At 47.6% G+C, this 17,353-nt stretch overlaps 8 protein-coding genes across 8 annotated transcripts; 4 read left to right on the top strand and 4 right to left on the bottom strand.

Annotated features, from left to right (window-relative positions):
- Positions 1-882: 882 nt before the first annotated feature.
- Positions 883-4,691, bottom strand: B0J16DRAFT_353590 (N-acetylglucosaminyl transferase component-domain-containing protein; the record flags this gene model as incomplete). The annotated part of the gene is made up of 10 exons (XM_046129320.1): positions 883-1,209; positions 1,245-1,810; positions 1,868-2,993; positions 3,045-3,170; positions 3,335-3,427; positions 3,506-3,632; positions 4,291-4,385; positions 4,435-4,508; positions 4,560-4,597; positions 4,651-4,691. The coding sequence occupies 10 exons, from the start codon at positions 4,689-4,691 to the stop codon at positions 883-885; spliced, it is 2,613 nt and encodes an 870-aa protein (XP_045986007.1).
- Positions 4,692-5,107: 416 nt separating this feature from the next.
- On the top strand, positions 5,108-6,791 carry B0J16DRAFT_368375 (uncharacterized protein). The gene is made up of 2 exons (XM_046130214.1): positions 5,108-5,426; positions 5,483-6,791. Exons 1-2 carry the CDS (start codon positions 5,235-5,237, stop codon positions 6,620-6,622), a joined length of 1,332 nt encoding a protein of 443 aa, XP_045986008.1. The 5' UTR covers positions 5,108-5,234; the 3' UTR covers positions 6,623-6,791.
- B0J16DRAFT_332337 (galactose mutarotase-like domain-containing protein) lies at positions 6,792-8,175 on the bottom strand. Its single transcript, XM_046126701.1, has one exon. It carries the CDS (start codon positions 7,857-7,859, stop codon positions 6,837-6,839), a length of 1,023 nt encoding a protein of 340 aa, XP_045986009.1. The 5' UTR covers positions 7,860-8,175; the 3' UTR covers positions 6,792-6,836.
- Positions 8,176-8,665: 490 nt separating this feature from the next.
- On the bottom strand, positions 8,666-11,207 carry B0J16DRAFT_332338 (ferric reductase like transmembrane component-domain-containing protein). Its single transcript, XM_046126702.1, has one exon. It carries the CDS (start codon positions 10,826-10,828, stop codon positions 8,861-8,863), a length of 1,968 nt encoding a protein of 655 aa, XP_045986010.1. The 5' UTR covers positions 10,829-11,207; the 3' UTR covers positions 8,666-8,860.
- Positions 11,208-11,611: 404 nt separating this feature from the next.
- B0J16DRAFT_54288 (Ctr copper transporter family-domain-containing protein) lies at positions 11,612-12,552 on the top strand. Its single transcript, XM_046134028.1, has 2 exons — positions 11,612-11,853; positions 11,912-12,552. Exons 1-2 carry the CDS (start codon positions 11,806-11,808, stop codon positions 12,410-12,412), a joined length of 549 nt encoding a protein of 182 aa, XP_045986011.1. The 5' UTR covers positions 11,612-11,805; the 3' UTR covers positions 12,413-12,552.
- Positions 12,553-13,747: 1,195 nt separating this feature from the next.
- On the top strand, positions 13,748-14,313 carry B0J16DRAFT_315794 (uncharacterized protein; the record flags this gene model as incomplete). The annotated part of the gene is made up of 2 exons (XM_046125272.1): positions 13,748-14,242; positions 14,296-14,313. The coding sequence occupies 2 exons, from the start codon at positions 13,748-13,750 to the stop codon at positions 14,311-14,313; spliced, it is 513 nt and encodes a 170-aa protein (XP_045986012.1).
- A 463-nt stretch (positions 14,314-14,776) lies between these two features.
- Positions 14,777-16,360, top strand: B0J16DRAFT_54358 (uncharacterized protein). Its single transcript, XM_046134030.1, has one exon. It carries the CDS (start codon positions 15,242-15,244, stop codon positions 16,151-16,153), a length of 912 nt encoding a protein of 303 aa, XP_045986013.1. The 5' UTR covers positions 14,777-15,241; the 3' UTR covers positions 16,154-16,360.
- On the bottom strand, positions 16,361-17,345 carry B0J16DRAFT_54357 (uncharacterized protein). The gene is made up of 2 exons (XM_046134029.1): positions 16,862-17,345; positions 16,361-16,807 (listed from the first exon to the last, which is right to left on the bottom strand). The coding sequence occupies exons 1-2, from the start codon at positions 17,130-17,132 to the stop codon at positions 16,569-16,571; spliced, it is 510 nt and encodes a 169-aa protein (XP_045986014.1). The 5' UTR covers positions 17,133-17,345; the 3' UTR covers positions 16,361-16,568.
- Positions 17,346-17,353: the final 8 nt, after the last annotated feature.

A 17,353-nucleotide genomic window follows, 5' to 3' on the forward strand; every position in this document is an offset into this window, starting at 1 on the left:
GGAGGGGACCCTTGGACATCTGACAAGGTTTTGGTCTTTTTTCAAGACCCTGTCAGTTTGTCACTGGCACTGAAACAACAAGCTTGTCGTCATTACTTAGTTTGACTGCCGAACACTCAACAGCAACTAACTTGTTCTGGTCTCCGCCGTAAGAGAAAACAAGCTTGACGTTCTAAAGGGTCCTGGCTGTACTCTGTAGAGTTTCTGTGTTTCTTTACAGGGTTAGCTTGACGCCATGAAGCGTGGGGAACGTTGCTGTGCCGCTAGGTAATGGTGCCTTGATGTACAGTACACTACAGCACAATGTTACACGATTGGATACAGAGACAAATTGTCTTGATTGCACTGGTTGTTCATGATGGTCAGTAAGACTACCAGATCCATGCCATCTTGGTCCCTTGACAAAACATCAAGATCAGCAGACACTAGCCATCTCCATGGATCATAGAATGGCCCGAGATATTCATCTTGGCAAAGGTCAAGTCATGCAACTCGAAGGGCCGCTGATCCGGGGATGGGGCGAGAATAACACTATGGATTTACTGTTGAATTATTATTAAGCCTGTATCTTGTTTATTGGAGTAAAGCAATTACAGCCCAGCTGTAGAATGATGCCTTGATCTATTAGCGTGGCCCCGATGATCGCCAAATCGTTACCTTTATGCACTGCTTAATACGAGTCAGACTCGGCGCATGAAAAGTGCATCCCCTTCAAACAGCTGACGTTGGTGAGTTACACTCGATCCCTCGATCGATTTCGTAGACGATCCGACTTGACTAATTGTCATGGATAACATTCGTCACTACCAGTTGAACAATTCATAGTAACAGAACCACCACTCATTATTATTCATACATCAAACAGTTTATATGTCTATCGTTTTATCTAGCCCGTCCATTATTCGCTGAAGTTCTTCTTCCCCCATTGGGCAATGGTGGGATATAAGGTATCGGCATTCGCTTGGTAGGTCTTGTCTCTGTGTTCAACGCCTTCCACATCTCCCAAATAGTCGCTCGACTCGCCGGCAACATGCTGTATTGTAGACTATACAATTTCTTGCGGTTGATAGGCGGCACAAACTTCCCCGTAAGAAGGCAGAAGAAGACTTTAGGCGAGAGGTAGTGCTTTCGAATGCGGTTCGCCATCTGAAAGTATTGATTGAACATTTTTCGGAATGTCAAAGGAATTGACTGACTGAATGTTAGCTGCTGCTGCCAAGTAACAAGAAATTGATATTGCCAACCTTGAGGTAGATGACCGAGGTAGGGGGCGGCCCATCAGTGTTGCTATTATTCGTGCCATCGCGTCTATAGTCGTGGGTATCTCGAAGCTCAAATCGTATGCCACCGGGAAGTCTCCTCGGGTCTTTAATTCTCAACATGAGTGCAAACAACGGAAAGTGATTCAGACATGAAAGGAGGGTATCAAATCCAGCCTTAAGAGAGATGATGGCCATCCTCGCAATGGCAAAGTTGAGATAAAACACGGCGACCGTCGGCAGAAGGAAGAAGAGCAGTGTGAACAGGATGGTGCCGACAAGAAGCTGATCCAGGTCATAATCGCAAGAATCGATACGGTTGCGAAGAACGTTGTGCTTTTTACCGCGGAAAAGATGGAAAAGGGATCGAAGTATCGTGAGTTGCCAGTGGTATATCCTCCCAGACGCTAGATAGAATGAATAGATGTGAATAGTCAAGGTCGAGAGCATATCGGAGAACATAGCAATTGGCATGCTGGCACCAGCGAACGAGGAAAATCCTATAAACCACACCATTTTGGGCAATGCTGGAGTCAGGCTTTCGATACAGCCTATGAATTGTTAGTTAGTTACATCCGATTGTTATCTCATAACCCAAGACAACCTACTGGACCAGTAATCAATGACCCAAAGGAACAGATCTCCCAGAAAAGCTGCCAATTCGCCATTAAGCTTGAGACCACCAGGCCAGCCCATCAGCCACGAAATACTGCTTTGGAGTGCATCGACCGTGTAAGTGCGCAGCAGATCTCCAATCTGCATGGCAACCCAGTCTGCGTTCTCAATTATATATGATCCAAGTGCAATGCCAATAATAACATCATTGGCAACGAGCCACAGACTATTATAGAAGCGAATATAGTCTGGATGGCTTGTCGTAACACTGGCCCAATTGTTCTTTCGCTGCCGCAGAGTCATGTACTGCATCGGCCAATAACAAAACTGTTGAAGTCGTATCTCAACTTGCTGTGCTGTGGCCGATATGTCCTTGAGAGCTGCACCACCAGGCTTGAGCCGGAACTCGAGCAGCATGAGCAACATCTCTGCCATTATGCGATGACCCATAAGAACCAGAACAAAGGTCTTGCGTATCGTAGGAAAGAGATATAGCGTAAACCATGTCCACAATTGCAGAATGACATAGTTTCGCATTGTCGATGCTGTCTCAACCACCCTCTCAGACACACTAAGGCTGCGTCGTGGCCTTGACCCCAATCGTCCTACATTCTTTTGCAATGTCTTCTCAAGCTCCCAAGACCAATTGATCTGATTGATGATCTTTGGCAGAGCTCTATCGCGCGCAGAGGGCACTCGCTTGAAGATGGTATGCTGTTTGAGTTTCTCGACCAGCTTGCGCTTCTCCTCCTTCATTTGACGTTCTCGTGTCTCCTGCTCTCCTTCTGCCACTGGTGCGTCGCCTAATGATGAACCATCGTGCCCAAGCGCTAGAGCGATTGGATTCAATGATACGTATTGCATCCCCTGAGGCTGAGGACGATCATAGAGGATGAGCTGTACACTGGCAGCCTTTGCGCATGTGATTTGTGGCTCTCGCGGGTTCGAGTTTGTTGTCGCGCAAAACCACGAGGGGTCTGCCGCCGCAGTGTCGGTAGCGTTCGAGAGTCCAAGCACATGCATTGAGCTGTGGCCGCACATTTCGGTGATCTGGCTATTCGGGTGAAGTTCGCTGCGGAAGAAGGTACCGGACTTGAGGTGGAATTCGGTATTTCGTGCCTGCTAACGGTCAGTCTTGTCCTCATGTTGAATCCAATGCGTCGGACTAACATCAACATCTTCAAGGATGGCCACAACAAATACATCCAGTATAGAATTGCGCCATCCTACCACGACTCCAGGGCGATCGGACTTGCGAATGTCCGTCGGCCAGAACACTCTCATCAACCCATCATGCTCTACCATGACCAGCAACTATGTCGGCCAGAATTATATGACTAGAAAGAACCACGCCTTCTAAGCTGCTCCCGCGCAGAGACACCGGCTCCTATTCGTCGTGGATGCTGAAGCCATCTTGTTAGCCATTGTCAGCGGCGTCGGGATGTTGCAATCGAGCGTACCAGATTCGTTTCTTTTCTGGCTAGTAAGACGGTCGGAGCGCAAATGGCAAGGAAAAAGACAGATAGTGCAGCAAAGGCTTTTGTTGCGCGCGTCTACATGGAGTTGATTGTTAGCTCTATATCTTGTTTGCGCCTGGAAACGAGACGAGACGAGGGGCTTTGGCAACTTACGACGACACCGTTTTCCCAGGCAAAAATGGCAAGTTCATAAAGACGAGTAACCAGATCCCAACGGGCAGTGATGTAGCCAGCGACGAAGATGCCGAGCGTCAGAATAGAAAAGGGGTGCATAGAAGCGCTATTCCTCGTGGCAGTACATGCCGTCCTCGGGTGAAAGCTTAGAGGATTGGATATAAAGTCTATCTGTGCCAAGCTGCGGTAGTGGGTTTGCTGGCGGGATGAAGCGACTTGACCGTACTGTAGGTCGAATGGAGGGGGGCAAGCGAATAAGTTGATAGTCACAATTGCTGGGATATTTAGCGATTCAAACGATTGGACTCGCTGAATGGAACCTCGAGTCAACAAATTCTAGAAAGGAATAGGAATTGCCAGCTCAATACAAAGAGATTGAGTTGATTGGTCCCCCCTGCGTGTCGTCCCTTGAGCTGTAGAGCAACGTCAAGACTGAGCTAACAGTGGGCCATCCACCCATAATTTCAAGATCACGTGTAATTAGCGGGTTGATTCCGCAGTTTAAAGGGCGATGACGATGCAGGCAGAGAGAACATGGTGAAGGTAATGGTCTAATATTGATGAGGGACAACGTGAATAAGAGTTTTGTATTCTATTTTTCAGGAAATGAGTAGAATTTTACATCTCGAAAGATCAGATCACTGAATATTCCAATGACAGCCACCAACCTCTGCGGTTACCAACGCCGTATTCGCCAGTATATGATGCATCTTATTCTATAATCATGTTAGCAATAGTAGAACTGAAAAGAATAATAGAAGAACGTACTCTTGGCCCCTAGATGTTTCAAGTCATTCTCTTTGTTCTCCTCACGAGCCTCTGCCACCAACTTATCCACACCTCGGTCTTTCAGTGCAACCTATGGTCTCTGTAAGCAAGTGAAGTCCTTCGAAGCTCAACCAACTAACCTTGAGACAAGATTGATACTCTTTAAACATGTCTGCACACTCTTTGTTGTCCTTTTCTTGTCCTCGAAGGTACTCTAGGTCTGATTAGTCTTGTCCTGCCACTGACAAAGCATGGAAGAACATACTCTCGCTGTACCATTTTAAGAAGCACGTATCATAGCGCCTAAAATTATGAATTAGATGAGACTTGAAATCGGTAGTCAGAAATGAGCATACTCCTTAATTTCGTTGCATTCTGGTGCTAGTGAAGCTGACATATTGAGACGACTGGGAAGTGGTAACTGGTAAGTGATGTAAGTATTGAAAGTATGAGTTTAGGTCTAAGAAAGATGCCAAGTTTAGTAGCCGTACTCCACTAAAGAGGTATAAGAGGCAGGTTGAACTTAGCCCATGAACACCCGATGCTAGAATTGATTTCTATTTGAATGATATCTATAAAGCTTCACTGTAAAGTCAATATGTTGCTAATTAGATACCTATTAATAGTCCACAAACAATGACAATTTCATTGCGTCGAGTGTAACTCAATAAGACAATCCGGAATCAAAGGATTGTTAGTGGCAGGTACAAGCTTCTATTGGCTAGAAGCTCCTACCCGCTCCGGGAAGCCCCACAAAATCGTCCAAGCTCACCCTTGAACTCTTTGTCGCGTTCAGACGCGACTCAAACTGAACACACTCGATCGATTCTTCTTTATAAAGTGCAACAACACTTTCGAGTTTCGTTTTCGGTTCTCTTGTAAACTCCGATAAAATTCAAGATTATTATTGATCTGATCATAATTCTATAACACCTCAAAAATGGCGCCGTCAAATGACGAAATCAGGCAAGCACTGCTTGATGCGACCTATCAAGTCTATCAAGCTACGCCCGACGAGACTACAGTAAACAAAGTTCGCAAGCAAACCGAAGAGAACCTCGGTCTCGATGATGGTTTCCTGGCGGGTGACGACTGGAAGAAGAAGAGCAAGGATATCATCAAAGAGAGAGTCGTAAGTTTCACTTATAACCATTCTTATCCCATTTCACAAACTGACACTATTCTTAGGAAAAACTTATGGATGGATGGACTCCCGAAGAGAAGAAGGAAGCTGCTTCAGATGGAGACGACGAGAAGGCCGCTGGCATGAAACGCTCTTCTCCAGAGGCCGAATCCCCTCAGCCAAAAGCCAAACGTCAGAAGCGTTCACCTAAAGCAAAGCCTACGCCTAAAGCAAAAGCGAAAAAGGCTACTAAAAAGGAAGAATCTGATCTAGAGTCTGCGCCCACTGAATCTAGCGAGCTCAGTGAGTTGAGTGACATGAGTGAAGAGAAGAAGCCCCAAAAGAAGCGGAAGCAAGCAGCACCAAAGAAAGCGGCGCCAAAGAAGGCAGCACCGAAAAAGGCAGCACCAAAGCGCAAATCAAAGAAAGCCGTTTCTGAGGATGAGGATGAAGATGAAGATATTGCCATGGACTCGGATGCCGGAACGCCTTCAAAGAAGGAAGATGATGTTAAAAACGATGAACCAGCTGATGAGAAGGCAAAGACTTCTGCAGAGGCTCAAAACTCGGATGGAGGAGAAGAAAAGTCACCCGCAAAGGGGGGCGAGGACAAACAAGTTCTTGACGATGAATCAGAGCTGTCAGACGTGCTCGATGAGCCGCCAAAGCCCAAACGCAAGAAGAAGGAAAAGAAGGAAGGCGCAAGCAAACCAGCAAAAGCACCCAAGGCCGCCGCAAAGAAGAGTTCTGTGTCAGACGACCCCAACACTGAGGAGATCAAAAGACTACAAGGCTATCTTGTGAAGTGCGGTGTTCGAAAGCTCTGGCACAACGAACTGAAACAGTACGGCGATGACGCTAAAGCCAAGATCCGTCACCTTAAGAAGATGCTCTCCGATGTTGGAATGGACGGCCGCTTCTCAGAAGCCAAAGCTCGAGAGATCAAGGAGAGACGTGAGCTCCTTGCCGAAGTCGAATCCGCACAGGCAATGAGTTCCTTGTGGGGTGTCGAGACAAGTGGTCGTGCAAGCCGAAGTAAGAGCAAGAAGATTGTTGAGAGCGACGGTAGTGACGCCGAGAACAACGACAACAATGATAATGATGATGACGACGACGACGATGAAGGAGAAAGCTCATATGCCGCGAGACGCAAGAGAGCCAGGGCGGATTTGGCATTCTTGGGTGATGACTCCGAGTCCGACTAAGGCCTTCAAGGAACTCTACCCCTATTACTATTGCATCCATGGGAACATAATTAAGGACGACGGGATGTATGATGAGAAAATTTGTACAACACAACACAGGATTAGGGAGATGGCAATTACTTGGCTTTGTTTTCCAATTGTCTCAAAATAGCTAGGCGTTAATAAGTAGCCTCTGTCCAATTGATATTCTTTTCCTTTTGATACACTATCCATCTTAATCGGACCACGCCTTGTAGACGGTTCTAGCACCGTATGTCTCGCCCTTCTTGAGCAGAACCTGGTTCTTCCACTCAGGCACGTTGGCCGCGTTAACATATCGAGCAGGCTCACAGCAGAAACCAGCACGGGCTTTGCGGGCAGGCAGACCGTTGACGGCGGGCACGTCAATGCCGGCTCCGGTGTAGATCTGGAAAGTGGGCTCAGTGCTGTAGACTTCGAGGTTGATGCCGGAGCCAGCGTGGTGGACCTTGACGTTGAGGTTGAGGGGCTGGCTGCGGGTGTCGAGAGGCACGGATGAAGGCTCCTTGTTGAGGACGAAGCAGTGGTCGATGTTGGGCTCCTGGGGACCGAGAGTGAAGGTCTTGTTGGCAGTGACACCAGGGAAAGACTCGATCTTGCCGGTGGGAATGAGATCATCTCCAACAGCGAGGTAGCTGGCTGTGGGAAGAGTCATTTCTGTGTCGGCGATGGTCTCCTTTCCGCTGGGGTTGAAGTAAGAGTGGTTGGTCATGTTGATAACAGTCTCGTCAGCACCGCCAGTGAGCTTGGCCTCGTACTCCATAGCGAGAACAGTGACGTCCTTGCCGTCGACCTTTTGTGTGCCGGTTGTGTAAGTAACGGTGACCTCGACGGTACCAGGGTATCCCTCATCGCCATCCTCGCTGGTGAGCGTGAAAGCAACGCTCTCGCCGCCCTCAAGATTCTCTACGCCAGGAACCTCGCGGGTACCGACAGGCTTGGGGCCGTCCCAGACACGGCTGCTCCAGCCAACTTTGCCGCCGTGGAGATGGTTCTTTCCATCGTTGGCGGCGAGAGTGACTTCCTTGCCGTTGAGGTTGCTGATGCGGGCGTCCTTGATACGGTTGGCTACGCGACCAACGGTCACGCCAAAGTAAGGGGAGTTGTGCTTCTCATAGTCTTCTTGTGTGGGGAAGCCCTGGACGATGTTGACGCCGTTGACGACGAGGGACTGAATAATGGCGCCGAGAGGCAGGAAAGAAATGGAAGAGTTGGCCATTGTGATCTCACTTTTATGGGTTAAGTTGAGGATATAGATTTATATGAGGGTGGTGTTGGGTTTATATAGTTTGGTTGTTGAACAGAGCCAAGGATGAAAGAGAACAAGTAACTCAGAAGACGGAATTGAACCGATCTGAGATGCAGCCAGTTTTATATAGGTACGTATACAGGTTGTATCTTTGTATAACTCGACTATGGGATGTGGGATAAATGGGAAAAGCTGGGGGACCCATCATGACACTCCATCTCACGACTTCAGGCTAAACTGCAAATGGGGTCACTCGAGGTCATGAGCCGTGGGGTATTTGATTGTGTTCTCTGGTAAAATAGTCCAATTAACTATGAGTTCTTTTTCTGTCTCTTCTTTTGAAACTTCGGTCGAACTGGGCCGAATACCCCCGATGTCATGGGCACGAAGTGCCTTGTGGAAGTTCGAGTGCGGGGTGTTTGTGTCATGGGTGCTCCATCATATCACATAATGAGTGGTGCGGTTGTATGACCAAATATTAGTCCCAGGCTTCTGGTAGGCTTATGCAGTAGTCTGTTTGTTATTATTCCATTGAGGCTCAAATTAGACTATGCAGTACTTCGGACTATTTCATTTGTTCTATGGAGACATTTTGTGTTGCTGTTGACAGGTTGAAGGTGTCTCTAACCCATGATCGTCATCATGGAGCTATGTCCATTGGTTCCACAACTAAACTCACAGCTGCAGTTACAGCTACAGGGCAGCTTGGCACAGCAGGTGTAAGCAAACACCAAGACTCAACGAAGATTTACAATAGGCTAATATCAAATGGAACAGGCAGATGTTTAAGTATCAATAATGTACTTTCTAGATTTGTGTAGTCTTATATATATACGTGAGAAGTGTGTTCAAAAGACACTATCAACTTTTTGTAGCTCTAAAGACGCTATCAAAATCATAAATCGCGAGATGTGGTATCTTAAATAAACAAAAAATCCAAATCATGTTTCCCATCATGAGCCAACGCTCTCTTACCACTCCAGGCGGTCGTCACAGACCAGCTTGACATCGAATCGCTCATTACCCTTCCAAACCTGTCCAGCAGAGTTGCAGCCAGCCACAATCGTGCGCAGGTCGCTAATCATGCCTCCAGGGCCGCTAGCAAAGACGGTTGTGGGACCAGTGATGGTGTTGCTCACAAAGTCGTTGACAAGCTTGGGAAGGTTGGGGTGACGGTCCTCATCCTCGATGCCTTGACCGATCTTGCGGACAGGGACGTCGGCGCCACAGGCACAGCTCTCGTCGATCACATCGGAAGAGGAGGAAGATGATGAAGGAACAGGTCTGGCAGTATCCTTGGCATCCTTCTCGTCCTCCATTCGGACTTGGGAGCCGGTTCTGCTGCTGGCGTCTCGTGTAGCGTAGACTCGGATCTTGAGGTTGAGAGCCTTCTGGGCTTGTTGCAAGAGATCCATCTCTTCTTGAACCCACTCAGCGTCGGTAGTGTGACGGATAGCCCAGATGAGCTCAATCTTGCGGTCTCGAGAGATGGGTGATCGGGCGAGTTCGAGGAGGACGGGGAGAACATAGGCGATACCAGTACCACCAGCGACGCAGACAATGTTGGTGTCAGGTGTGACGTGGTCCATAGTGGACTCACCGTAGGCGCCGGTGAGAATGATGGGTGTGGTAACTGTCTCAGAGGTCTGGAGCTTCTTGACGGCCAGCTCAGCCATCTTCTTGGTTTCACCTCCACGAGCGCGCATGATGTACGAGTGCTTCACAACGCCGTTCTCGACGGAAGGAGCATTGATGGGAGTAAAAGGGTGAGACTGCCAGATGCTGCTCTCAGTAAAGCAGAGGAAGTAGTGCTGGCCAACCTTCCAGGGGTCTTGGTCGTTCTGGAGATCGAATCGGAGAATGTCGCCGTGTTCCTCGTCAGGGAATCGAGTGATAGTAGCCTGAGCAGCTTGGAAACCCATGTTTCCAGAGGGAAGGTGGTGGTAGTGGAGGTAGGCGGTTCGAAGAAGTCGGAATCCACGGTCCATGAACCAGAAAAGGAGAGATGGCAGCAAGAAACACTTGAGCTGCTTCCAGTGACCCCAGCATGCACCAATGTAAACCATGGCGAGGACATAGTGAGACTTGCGGAAGAACTCGTAGCCTGTCATGCGAATGCCCCAGGGTGTGCTGCCGATGAGAAGGAGAAGCAGCAAAGTCATGGCCACAACACCCCAGATCATGTACTCCTGGACAATCCAGTTGGCGGCAACATCAGGCTGAGGCTGGTAAAGCTTGATCTCAACAATGCACCAAGCAATTGTGTGAAGGCCACTCTGGACAAAGATGACATAACCCAACCAACGGTGCATGAAAATGAAGCTCTGGTAGGGGACGCCGGTGATGAGTGAAAGGACAGACTCTCGGCTGGCCAACAGAACAGACAGAGGAGTCAGGGCGTAAGCCAGAATACCAATTCTATCAGACCAAGGACCCAGAGAAGTGCGAGTGTTGTAGACTCCAGGCATGTTCTTGACGGGAGTGACCCAAGTCTGATAAGTCAAGCCAACGAAGCTCCAGATAGTGAGATAACCGACAAGAGACAGGAGAACGCCAACTTGGAATCGAGTAGTTCGGCCAAAGATAGTGCGGCAAGCGTCGGGGAGAAGATATCGTCGAGTAAAAGAGGCGATGCTGCGGCGGACCTTGGTGAGGCCAGCCTTGGAGTTGACACCAGAAGCGATCGCTGGAGCTGAGGGGATGCCGACGAATCGAAGAATGGCCCAGATGAAGATGATTCCGAGGATAGTAGCCCAGAGAATTGCGCTGTAGAGCATGCTCACATCGTGAGCGTGGTAGACGAGATCAAGGTACTCGCAAGAGCCCTTGTCGTTTGTGCAGGGAAGAGCACGATCAGCGTATCCCCAGTGAGGCTCAAGAGTTGTAGCCTCACTCATGTTTTGGATGTGGCGAGCATCCAGCTCATTTAAGGACGCCATTGTGAGGTTGTGGTGGTGGTTGCTGTATAGGTAGGAGGATTGAGTGTATGGTTGGAAGTACAACACCTTATTGGTCCATAAGGATTAAAGGTCAGAGTGAAGGATGTCCTGCAACCAACGAACCAGAGATGAGATGAACTGAGTGTCAAGTAGAATAGACCATAAATTAGAGGACGAGAGATGTCATTAATAGGTAGATAGAAATAAGAATCAAAGGTGTTTGCCGAGACCACCCAAGCCATTACCCAAGACTAAAGGAATAGAAGGCTCCACTAGAACTGGGCTAGACCCAACATTTGAGCATGTTTGAGGAGTTGTTTAATTGTGGACATGATGATAAAAGGGAGGACTCGGAGGTTCTTGGCCCGGCGAAACAATCCATATTGAGTAAACGTTTCCTGTTTACTTGCTCGTACTCAAAGAAGTAACCCTCAAGGTTTTGGAGGTGAGAGGCGAAAGATTTAGAGTTGAGCAGAAATGAGCACGTTTTACCGGGATCTTCAGGCGATGATCCACTACAAAACTCCACTATAGTCTCTAAAGACTCCGCAGTACCGGATTTCGAGACTCTCATCCTCGATATGAGCATGTTTTATACTATCTGCCCATTAATCACTAGTAGAGATTCGGATCTCGCCATGACATGGAATAATATCCCCTCATTAATATCCATCTGTTCCCGCGGCAAGACCCTTAAACATTTGTCTTGCTCCTCTCACTGATATCACTTCATATTTCTCCGGACTTGATATCTACATCTTCCAAGACCAAGAACTCTTGGAACCAGCTCAATCATTCTCAGTGGACCTCACAACTCCTGGCTCATCTACTCTACTTATTATCCCTGAGTCGGCCACTCATTCTCTAACTCTAATCCCCATCTACCCTCCTTGATCTGCTTTTGCCAATACCTCAATCACACATAATTACCTGATAACCACCCATCAAACCAAGCAAATCACTCAATTATCCCAAACATGAACCACGGAGGAATGAGCAGCGATGGCGTGGCCTGCAAGGTCGAGGTAATGACTGACTCCTAACTCAAAATCCCACCAATTGATATCTAACTTCAAGTCTCAGATGCTATGGAATTGGAATACCATTGACGCGTGCTTTCTTGCCTCATCTTGGCAGATCAAGAACCAAGGAATGATGGCCGCTACTTGCATCGGAGTTATCCTTTTGGTAATTCTCGTCGAGTTCTTCCGTCGTCTAGGAAAGGAATACGACGCTCTTCTTCAACGAGGTTTCGAACGCCAAGCTACGACTCACAGCGTTGCTCTCGCTGCTGCCGGATGCACGGGAGCAGTTGTGCCCACGCGACAGACTCTCACCTACCGCGCATCGCCTCTCCAGCAGTTTATCCGCGCCTTTATCCACGCCGTTACATTCGGAGGGGCTTACATTGTGATGCTTTTGGCAATGTACTTTAACGGATATGTGATTATCTGCATCTTTATCGGTAGCGGGTTGGGCAAGTTCTTCTGCGACTGGCTCGTCGTGAGGATCGATTTGGAAGGACTAGACGGTCCCGAGGACAAGAACAAGGGGATTGAGGAGGCCACAGTCTGCTGTGGTTAGAGTGTGGTCTGTTTGATTTGAAGCGTTGAGATGTGCATGTCTTTTGCATATGATATGAATCTGTTATTTAGCGATACCCAGCAAAAGCACATTAGAGTCGAATTTAGTCAGGAATTACAACTACCATGACGTTCATTTAAACTTGTCAAATAAGCTACGTACGCAAGAGCCTCATACTTTGTCATACAAGTTTTGCCTCAACGACGAGTTTCTGATCTGCTGATCTCCATCGCAGTGAACGCTGAGATTGTGCTCGGTCATAACGCTCAGGCCGTATCATCATCGTGTGTCTTGAGTGATGATACGAAACTGACCAGAAACCAGACTCTGCGTCATCATTTTCGATTTCAAGTTCGTCAGAGGTGGCAATATGAAGAATATATAAGTTGAGATGTCATTGATGACCTTGGAAGTCATACAAGTCGGGCATGAGCGACATATATTGAGCTGTTCCTGCAATGTTTCACAAATTTCTTTCCATGTTTCATGATAAGTCGTTAATATAAACATTTCGGCTCATATACATTAAGCATACCCCGCCATCAAGGTCGAGAGATCGAATAGATTAATTGAAATGAGACACCTTGTTAGCCAGTGAGAAGCTAGCCTCCGAGATATCGCCTATTAATAAGACTAGACGATGTATCACAGGTGAGCCAGGACCGAGCGTAACGGGAGCACCAATGTTTGAAGCAACTCTGTCTAACTAGAACAGGATAGCCAATCGTTAGTAAGTCTATGACATGGATGAAACGGTTCTGGCCTCTGCCGGCATTTGTGCATTTGTTTGGTGTATGAGCGGTAGTGGAGTAAAACAACTCGAAATAACTTGCTCATATATCTCTCACCTCACAAAGCTCATCGTCTACCTCAAGCACTCATTATTCACAAGACACGCCGAAATCACAAGAGATATGGTGTTAATATCTTTCCATTGTCACGAGCAAATAGGCTGAAATTGCCAAGGGGCTGTCTTAGAAGGCCCGTATTGGATCTGTGATTTGGTAGCGCATCGAATGTTGATTGTAAAAGGTCAGGGCGCTCTGAGACGAGAATGGTGGCTTCTTGTGCTCTGGCAGAGGCACCTTAATAAATTATGTGCTCAATTCAGCTCCAACCAACTTATGACCTGAGGTGATTTATTTCCATAAGGCCCCGGTCGCCGTCAGATCGACCACGCCATGGATCAATCCACCATCAATATATTGAGTCAGATTGCTATTGTGCTGAACAAGATATAATACTTGAAGCTCTATCTGTCCTCTCTATTGCTCCTTGTCTTATTCTAATCACTTCCACTTCTGCCTTTCGAATTATACACAGCAAACCTTCAACATGTCTTCATACTCTTCCAGTCTATCAAGCTCCTACTCAGGATCACCAACTTCAAGCTTTGCTTCTCTATCATTCAGCAACCATTCTTCTGGCTTCGATGAAAACGTCAACAGTGAGGTTGGAATGATCAAGACATGGTTCTCAGTGTTAAACGACACCGAAAGAGAATCTGCCCTCACCTCCATCGCTGAACTACCAAGCCTACGAGAAATCGAGCCCTTGATCCAAGCACTCAAGGAGCGCAAGCAGGAGCTCTGGAAACAACAGCAAGCTCTCATCATTCAACCACCAGTCAAGCCCAAATGGGTCATGCCTGCATTTCCTCACAACTCTCAAGATCCTCGCTGGGCTGCCAAATGGCTTCGAGCTCTGAGGCTTCACAAGTATGAGCAGTGTCTGGGTGGATTGTCTCCATCTCAGGTATCGCGCATGGAAGATGGCGATTTGCAACAACTTGGTGTTGACACTGTTGGTGCAAGAGCCAAGATGCTTCGAGTGAGTATTCTCAACTGCTATTCTTTTGATTCGTATCAACTGACAATGTACAGGCAATCCACAACAGATAAACATCTTATTCACTGCGCGTCTTACAACATCAAAAGACCAACTGGCTTGGTCATCAATTTCTTTTGATTACAAGCGTCCCAGAGACGATCGCTCATTCTGGTGTATTTCTTTTTAAATTCACGGTCATTAGCGAGGAACAAAAGCGTTACCATCCATTCACAAAATCAACGAAATTTGTACGCATATGCCTGAATCGATCGATGGCTAGTGGGCTGAGATCTGGTTATAGTGGTGTTTAGGTGGTTTGATACTGGGAATTAGTGGCGTTGGGGCATGGATTTAGGGGAATGGGAAAACTAAGCTGCATCCGGCATTGCACGAGTTGGCGTAAACATGAAGATAATCTTTCACATACCTACTGAGTAGGATTTTATACAGTTAATTCATATCTTTTACAATCATATTTGACCCTGTTATGCTATTATGCTTTTAGCTTCTGACATGTGGTGATCAGCTGTAGATCTACGATTCAATTTCGGGCTGGAGATAGATCGAACGTGACCTCAACATTGGATCGGATCCGAATGTGACGCTGAAATTGCGGGTGAATCACGAGGCTATTACTTGGCCTTGTACTCAAAGTCACGCAGTAATAAGTACAGTAATCTTCACAAGATACAAAGATCAGAGACCCAATTGGATTATACCCTCATGTCACATTATCCCTTTGTACTCCCCTCTCTGGTCTACGGATACCCTACAGCAACTTACTAAAGTTAAGTGACCTTAATAAGAGCAAGTGGTGCTTGCGCAACGCAACTGCGACCGGTACAGACCAAAGCCAATAGTTTACAATCCAGTTCGATCCAGTCCAGTCCAGTCCCATCAACTCAGCGGATCCATTCTATCGCCAACAATATCTCGCTCATTCATCATCTGAGGCTCTTTGATCCTTGCTTGGAGCTGACTTCCCTCAAACAATGTACCATGGCTACCACGTCACCGCAAACAAGTAACACGCCAAAACGCAAGAGAGGAGAAGCATCTTGGACACCGCCTGTACAATTTACCTTCGAGTTCGATCCTCTAACATTTGCCTTTCCCTCTTCTACAGCACAGACTGAAGATGGAAGCAATAGCCCACGGTCATGGGTCACCCACAAGTTCCGTGGGCTCGCGCTGGAAAGTGGGGGCGGGGCAACCGTCAGCGGCAGTGAAGACAACGATAATCTCATGGATGAGTCGATTAGGAAGCGCCAGAAGCCCGATGAGATCATGAGAGAAGCGGATACGCCCCCAACTGTGCAAGAAGTCGTTGACCTCGACGGAAAATCTGTACGACCTTCCAGTGAACCGCTGCCAGATTCCGAAAGTTGTGTGCAAGTACAAGTCAAAGAACCACACCAACACCGCCATCTGAAGCAAACAGACGGCAACCTGCATCATGCATATCCTTCTATCAACAGATTGTCTGAGTCAAAGTCAAGAGTCAAAAAGAGAACTGGTTCACCACCATTACGCATGAAGCGACCATCAAGACGCCCATTTGACGACTCAGACCAGGAAGAAGTTCAAATTGTCGACCCTGTCAGAGCCGCATTGACGTGGCACGAAGATGAAATTACTATCTACGACCCTGAAGATGAGGACGATGATGGTGTTGGAATTAACGGAATCGGCTTCAAACCATCCCCAGCTCTTGCCCAAGCCCGCGCCATGAAACGGAGGCAGCAAATGGCTGAGTATCGCAAACGCGAGGAAAGCGATGCACGAGCCCGACGTCGCCAACAACGAGGTTGCGGTTCAGGAGTCAAGTTCAAATCAGACGACCAGTCACCACCGAGAAAGGTCAGATTCACAGACACGGATGCTTCCAAAGTAGCCATCACTACAGGATAACGACATCATTTTGGCGCATACTGGGCTTGAAGCCATGGATAGGTTGAACGATGAAGCGGTTATAGACATGTTTGACGGCTACGCAGGCGTTTGGGATTTTGCACGGATCGGAAGCACTACCTCGATGGTCAACACCATCTTTTACCTTTATTATTATTATTATCTTTGTACCAAGCGGAACACAACAGTTGCTGGAGAATACATCAAAGGCCTCACCTGGCCTCTATTATACCCTGGTCTCGAAGGGATCACAGTTATTACGATTTGGTGCTGTATGCACACAAGCACTTCTGCACCTTTTCTTGTCGTTTGGGCGGTATTTTACAGTTTTTGCTTTATCTACAGTCCGTAGCTATACCCAATGCAAAAGATATACTCTTACACACAAATAGTACATGACAGCTCAGCTCAATGGTTACCATATCTTGTACCATGGCTTCCCTGCCGTCTTCTTTTCAGCCTCCAGCTTATCGTGCTCCATCCTTGCCTCCTGAATCTTCCTTGCCTGCTCCCTTCTGTTCTCTGATACCACTTCGATGTGTCGTTTCATTTGGCGACGTTCTTCGCGGCGTAGGTACTGGCACCATTCGTATGATGCCATGCTTCCGAGCACAAAGACGCCCACAGCCCAGTTTGCAGCGCTGCCAGCATTTCCTACACTCCTTTAGACTATGCCCGGTGCTATAATGTTTTCCGTAGCCGACTAACCTTTAATGACAAACCTCAATCCTCCAATACCAGCACCAGATGAAATTCCTGTGATAAAACCTTGTCGAGCGCAGGGAGTATTCGCAATGTTGGTAAAGTCATCCTTCTTGATCATAGACACGGCCTCAGAAATAGTCGGTCGAGTATTCGTCGATGTTGCACCATTTTGTCCGTCAGTCGCAGCAGCGCCGGTTTGTTCTATGGGTTTCGACCAGACATGCAGAGTCTTGTCGCCGGGCTGAGGTTGCCCTTCCTGTGGATTTGAAGCCATTCCGGGCTATATTTGCGTTGCAATTGTTGTCATGAACGAATTGACGATCAGCCAAAACTTCGACTTTAAGCTGCACGTGCGATTAGATTTGGGGGACCGATGACGCTCGACAAACAAGGCTTGCATCGGGGTCCAGAAGCCAGGTCCAGACTTTCGACAGGTCCAGAGATGGTCTGTGCTCAAGTCGTTGCTCTGTCGAATTGCCCATTAAACTCAAGTGG

Source organism: Fusarium flagelliforme (assembly GCF_020744385.1).
Source record: "Fusarium flagelliforme strain FIESC 12 MPI-CAGE-AA-0113 chromosome Unknown B0J16scaffold_2, whole genome shotgun sequence".
Classification (NCBI taxonomy): domain Eukaryota; kingdom Fungi; phylum Ascomycota; class Sordariomycetes; order Hypocreales; family Nectriaceae; genus Fusarium; species Fusarium flagelliforme.

Coding starts and splice junctions, on each gene's coding strand:
- B0J16DRAFT_368375 (XM_046130214.1), top strand. CDS start 5,235: ATGGCGCCGTCAAATGACGAAATCAGGCAAGCACTGCTTGATGCGACC. Junction 5,427..5,482: donor ATATCATCAAAGAGAGAGTC/GTAAGTTTCACT, acceptor CACTATTCTTAG/GAAAAACTTATGGATGGATG.
- B0J16DRAFT_332337 (XM_046126701.1), bottom strand. CDS start 7,859: ATGGCCAACTCTTCCATTTCTTTCCTGCCTCTCGGCGCCATTATTCAG.
- B0J16DRAFT_332338 (XM_046126702.1), bottom strand. CDS start 10,828: ATGGCGTCCTTAAATGAGCTGGATGCTCGCCACATCCAAAACATGAGT.
- B0J16DRAFT_54288 (XM_046134028.1), top strand. CDS start 11,806: ATGAACCACGGAGGAATGAGCAGCGATGGCGTGGCCTGCAAGGTCGAG. Junction 11,854..11,911: donor GCGTGGCCTGCAAGGTCGAG/GTAATGACTGAC, acceptor TTCAAGTCTCAG/ATGCTATGGAATTGGAATAC.
- B0J16DRAFT_54358 (XM_046134030.1), top strand. CDS start 15,242: ATGGCTACCACGTCACCGCAAACAAGTAACACGCCAAAACGCAAGAGA.
- B0J16DRAFT_54357 (XM_046134029.1), bottom strand. CDS start 17,132: ATGGCTTCAAATCCACAGGAAGGGCAACCTCAGCCCGGCGACAAGACT. Junction 16,808..16,861: donor ATTGAGGTTTGTCATTAAAG/GTTAGTCGGCTA, acceptor AAAGGAGTGTAG/GAAATGCTGGCAGCGCTGCA.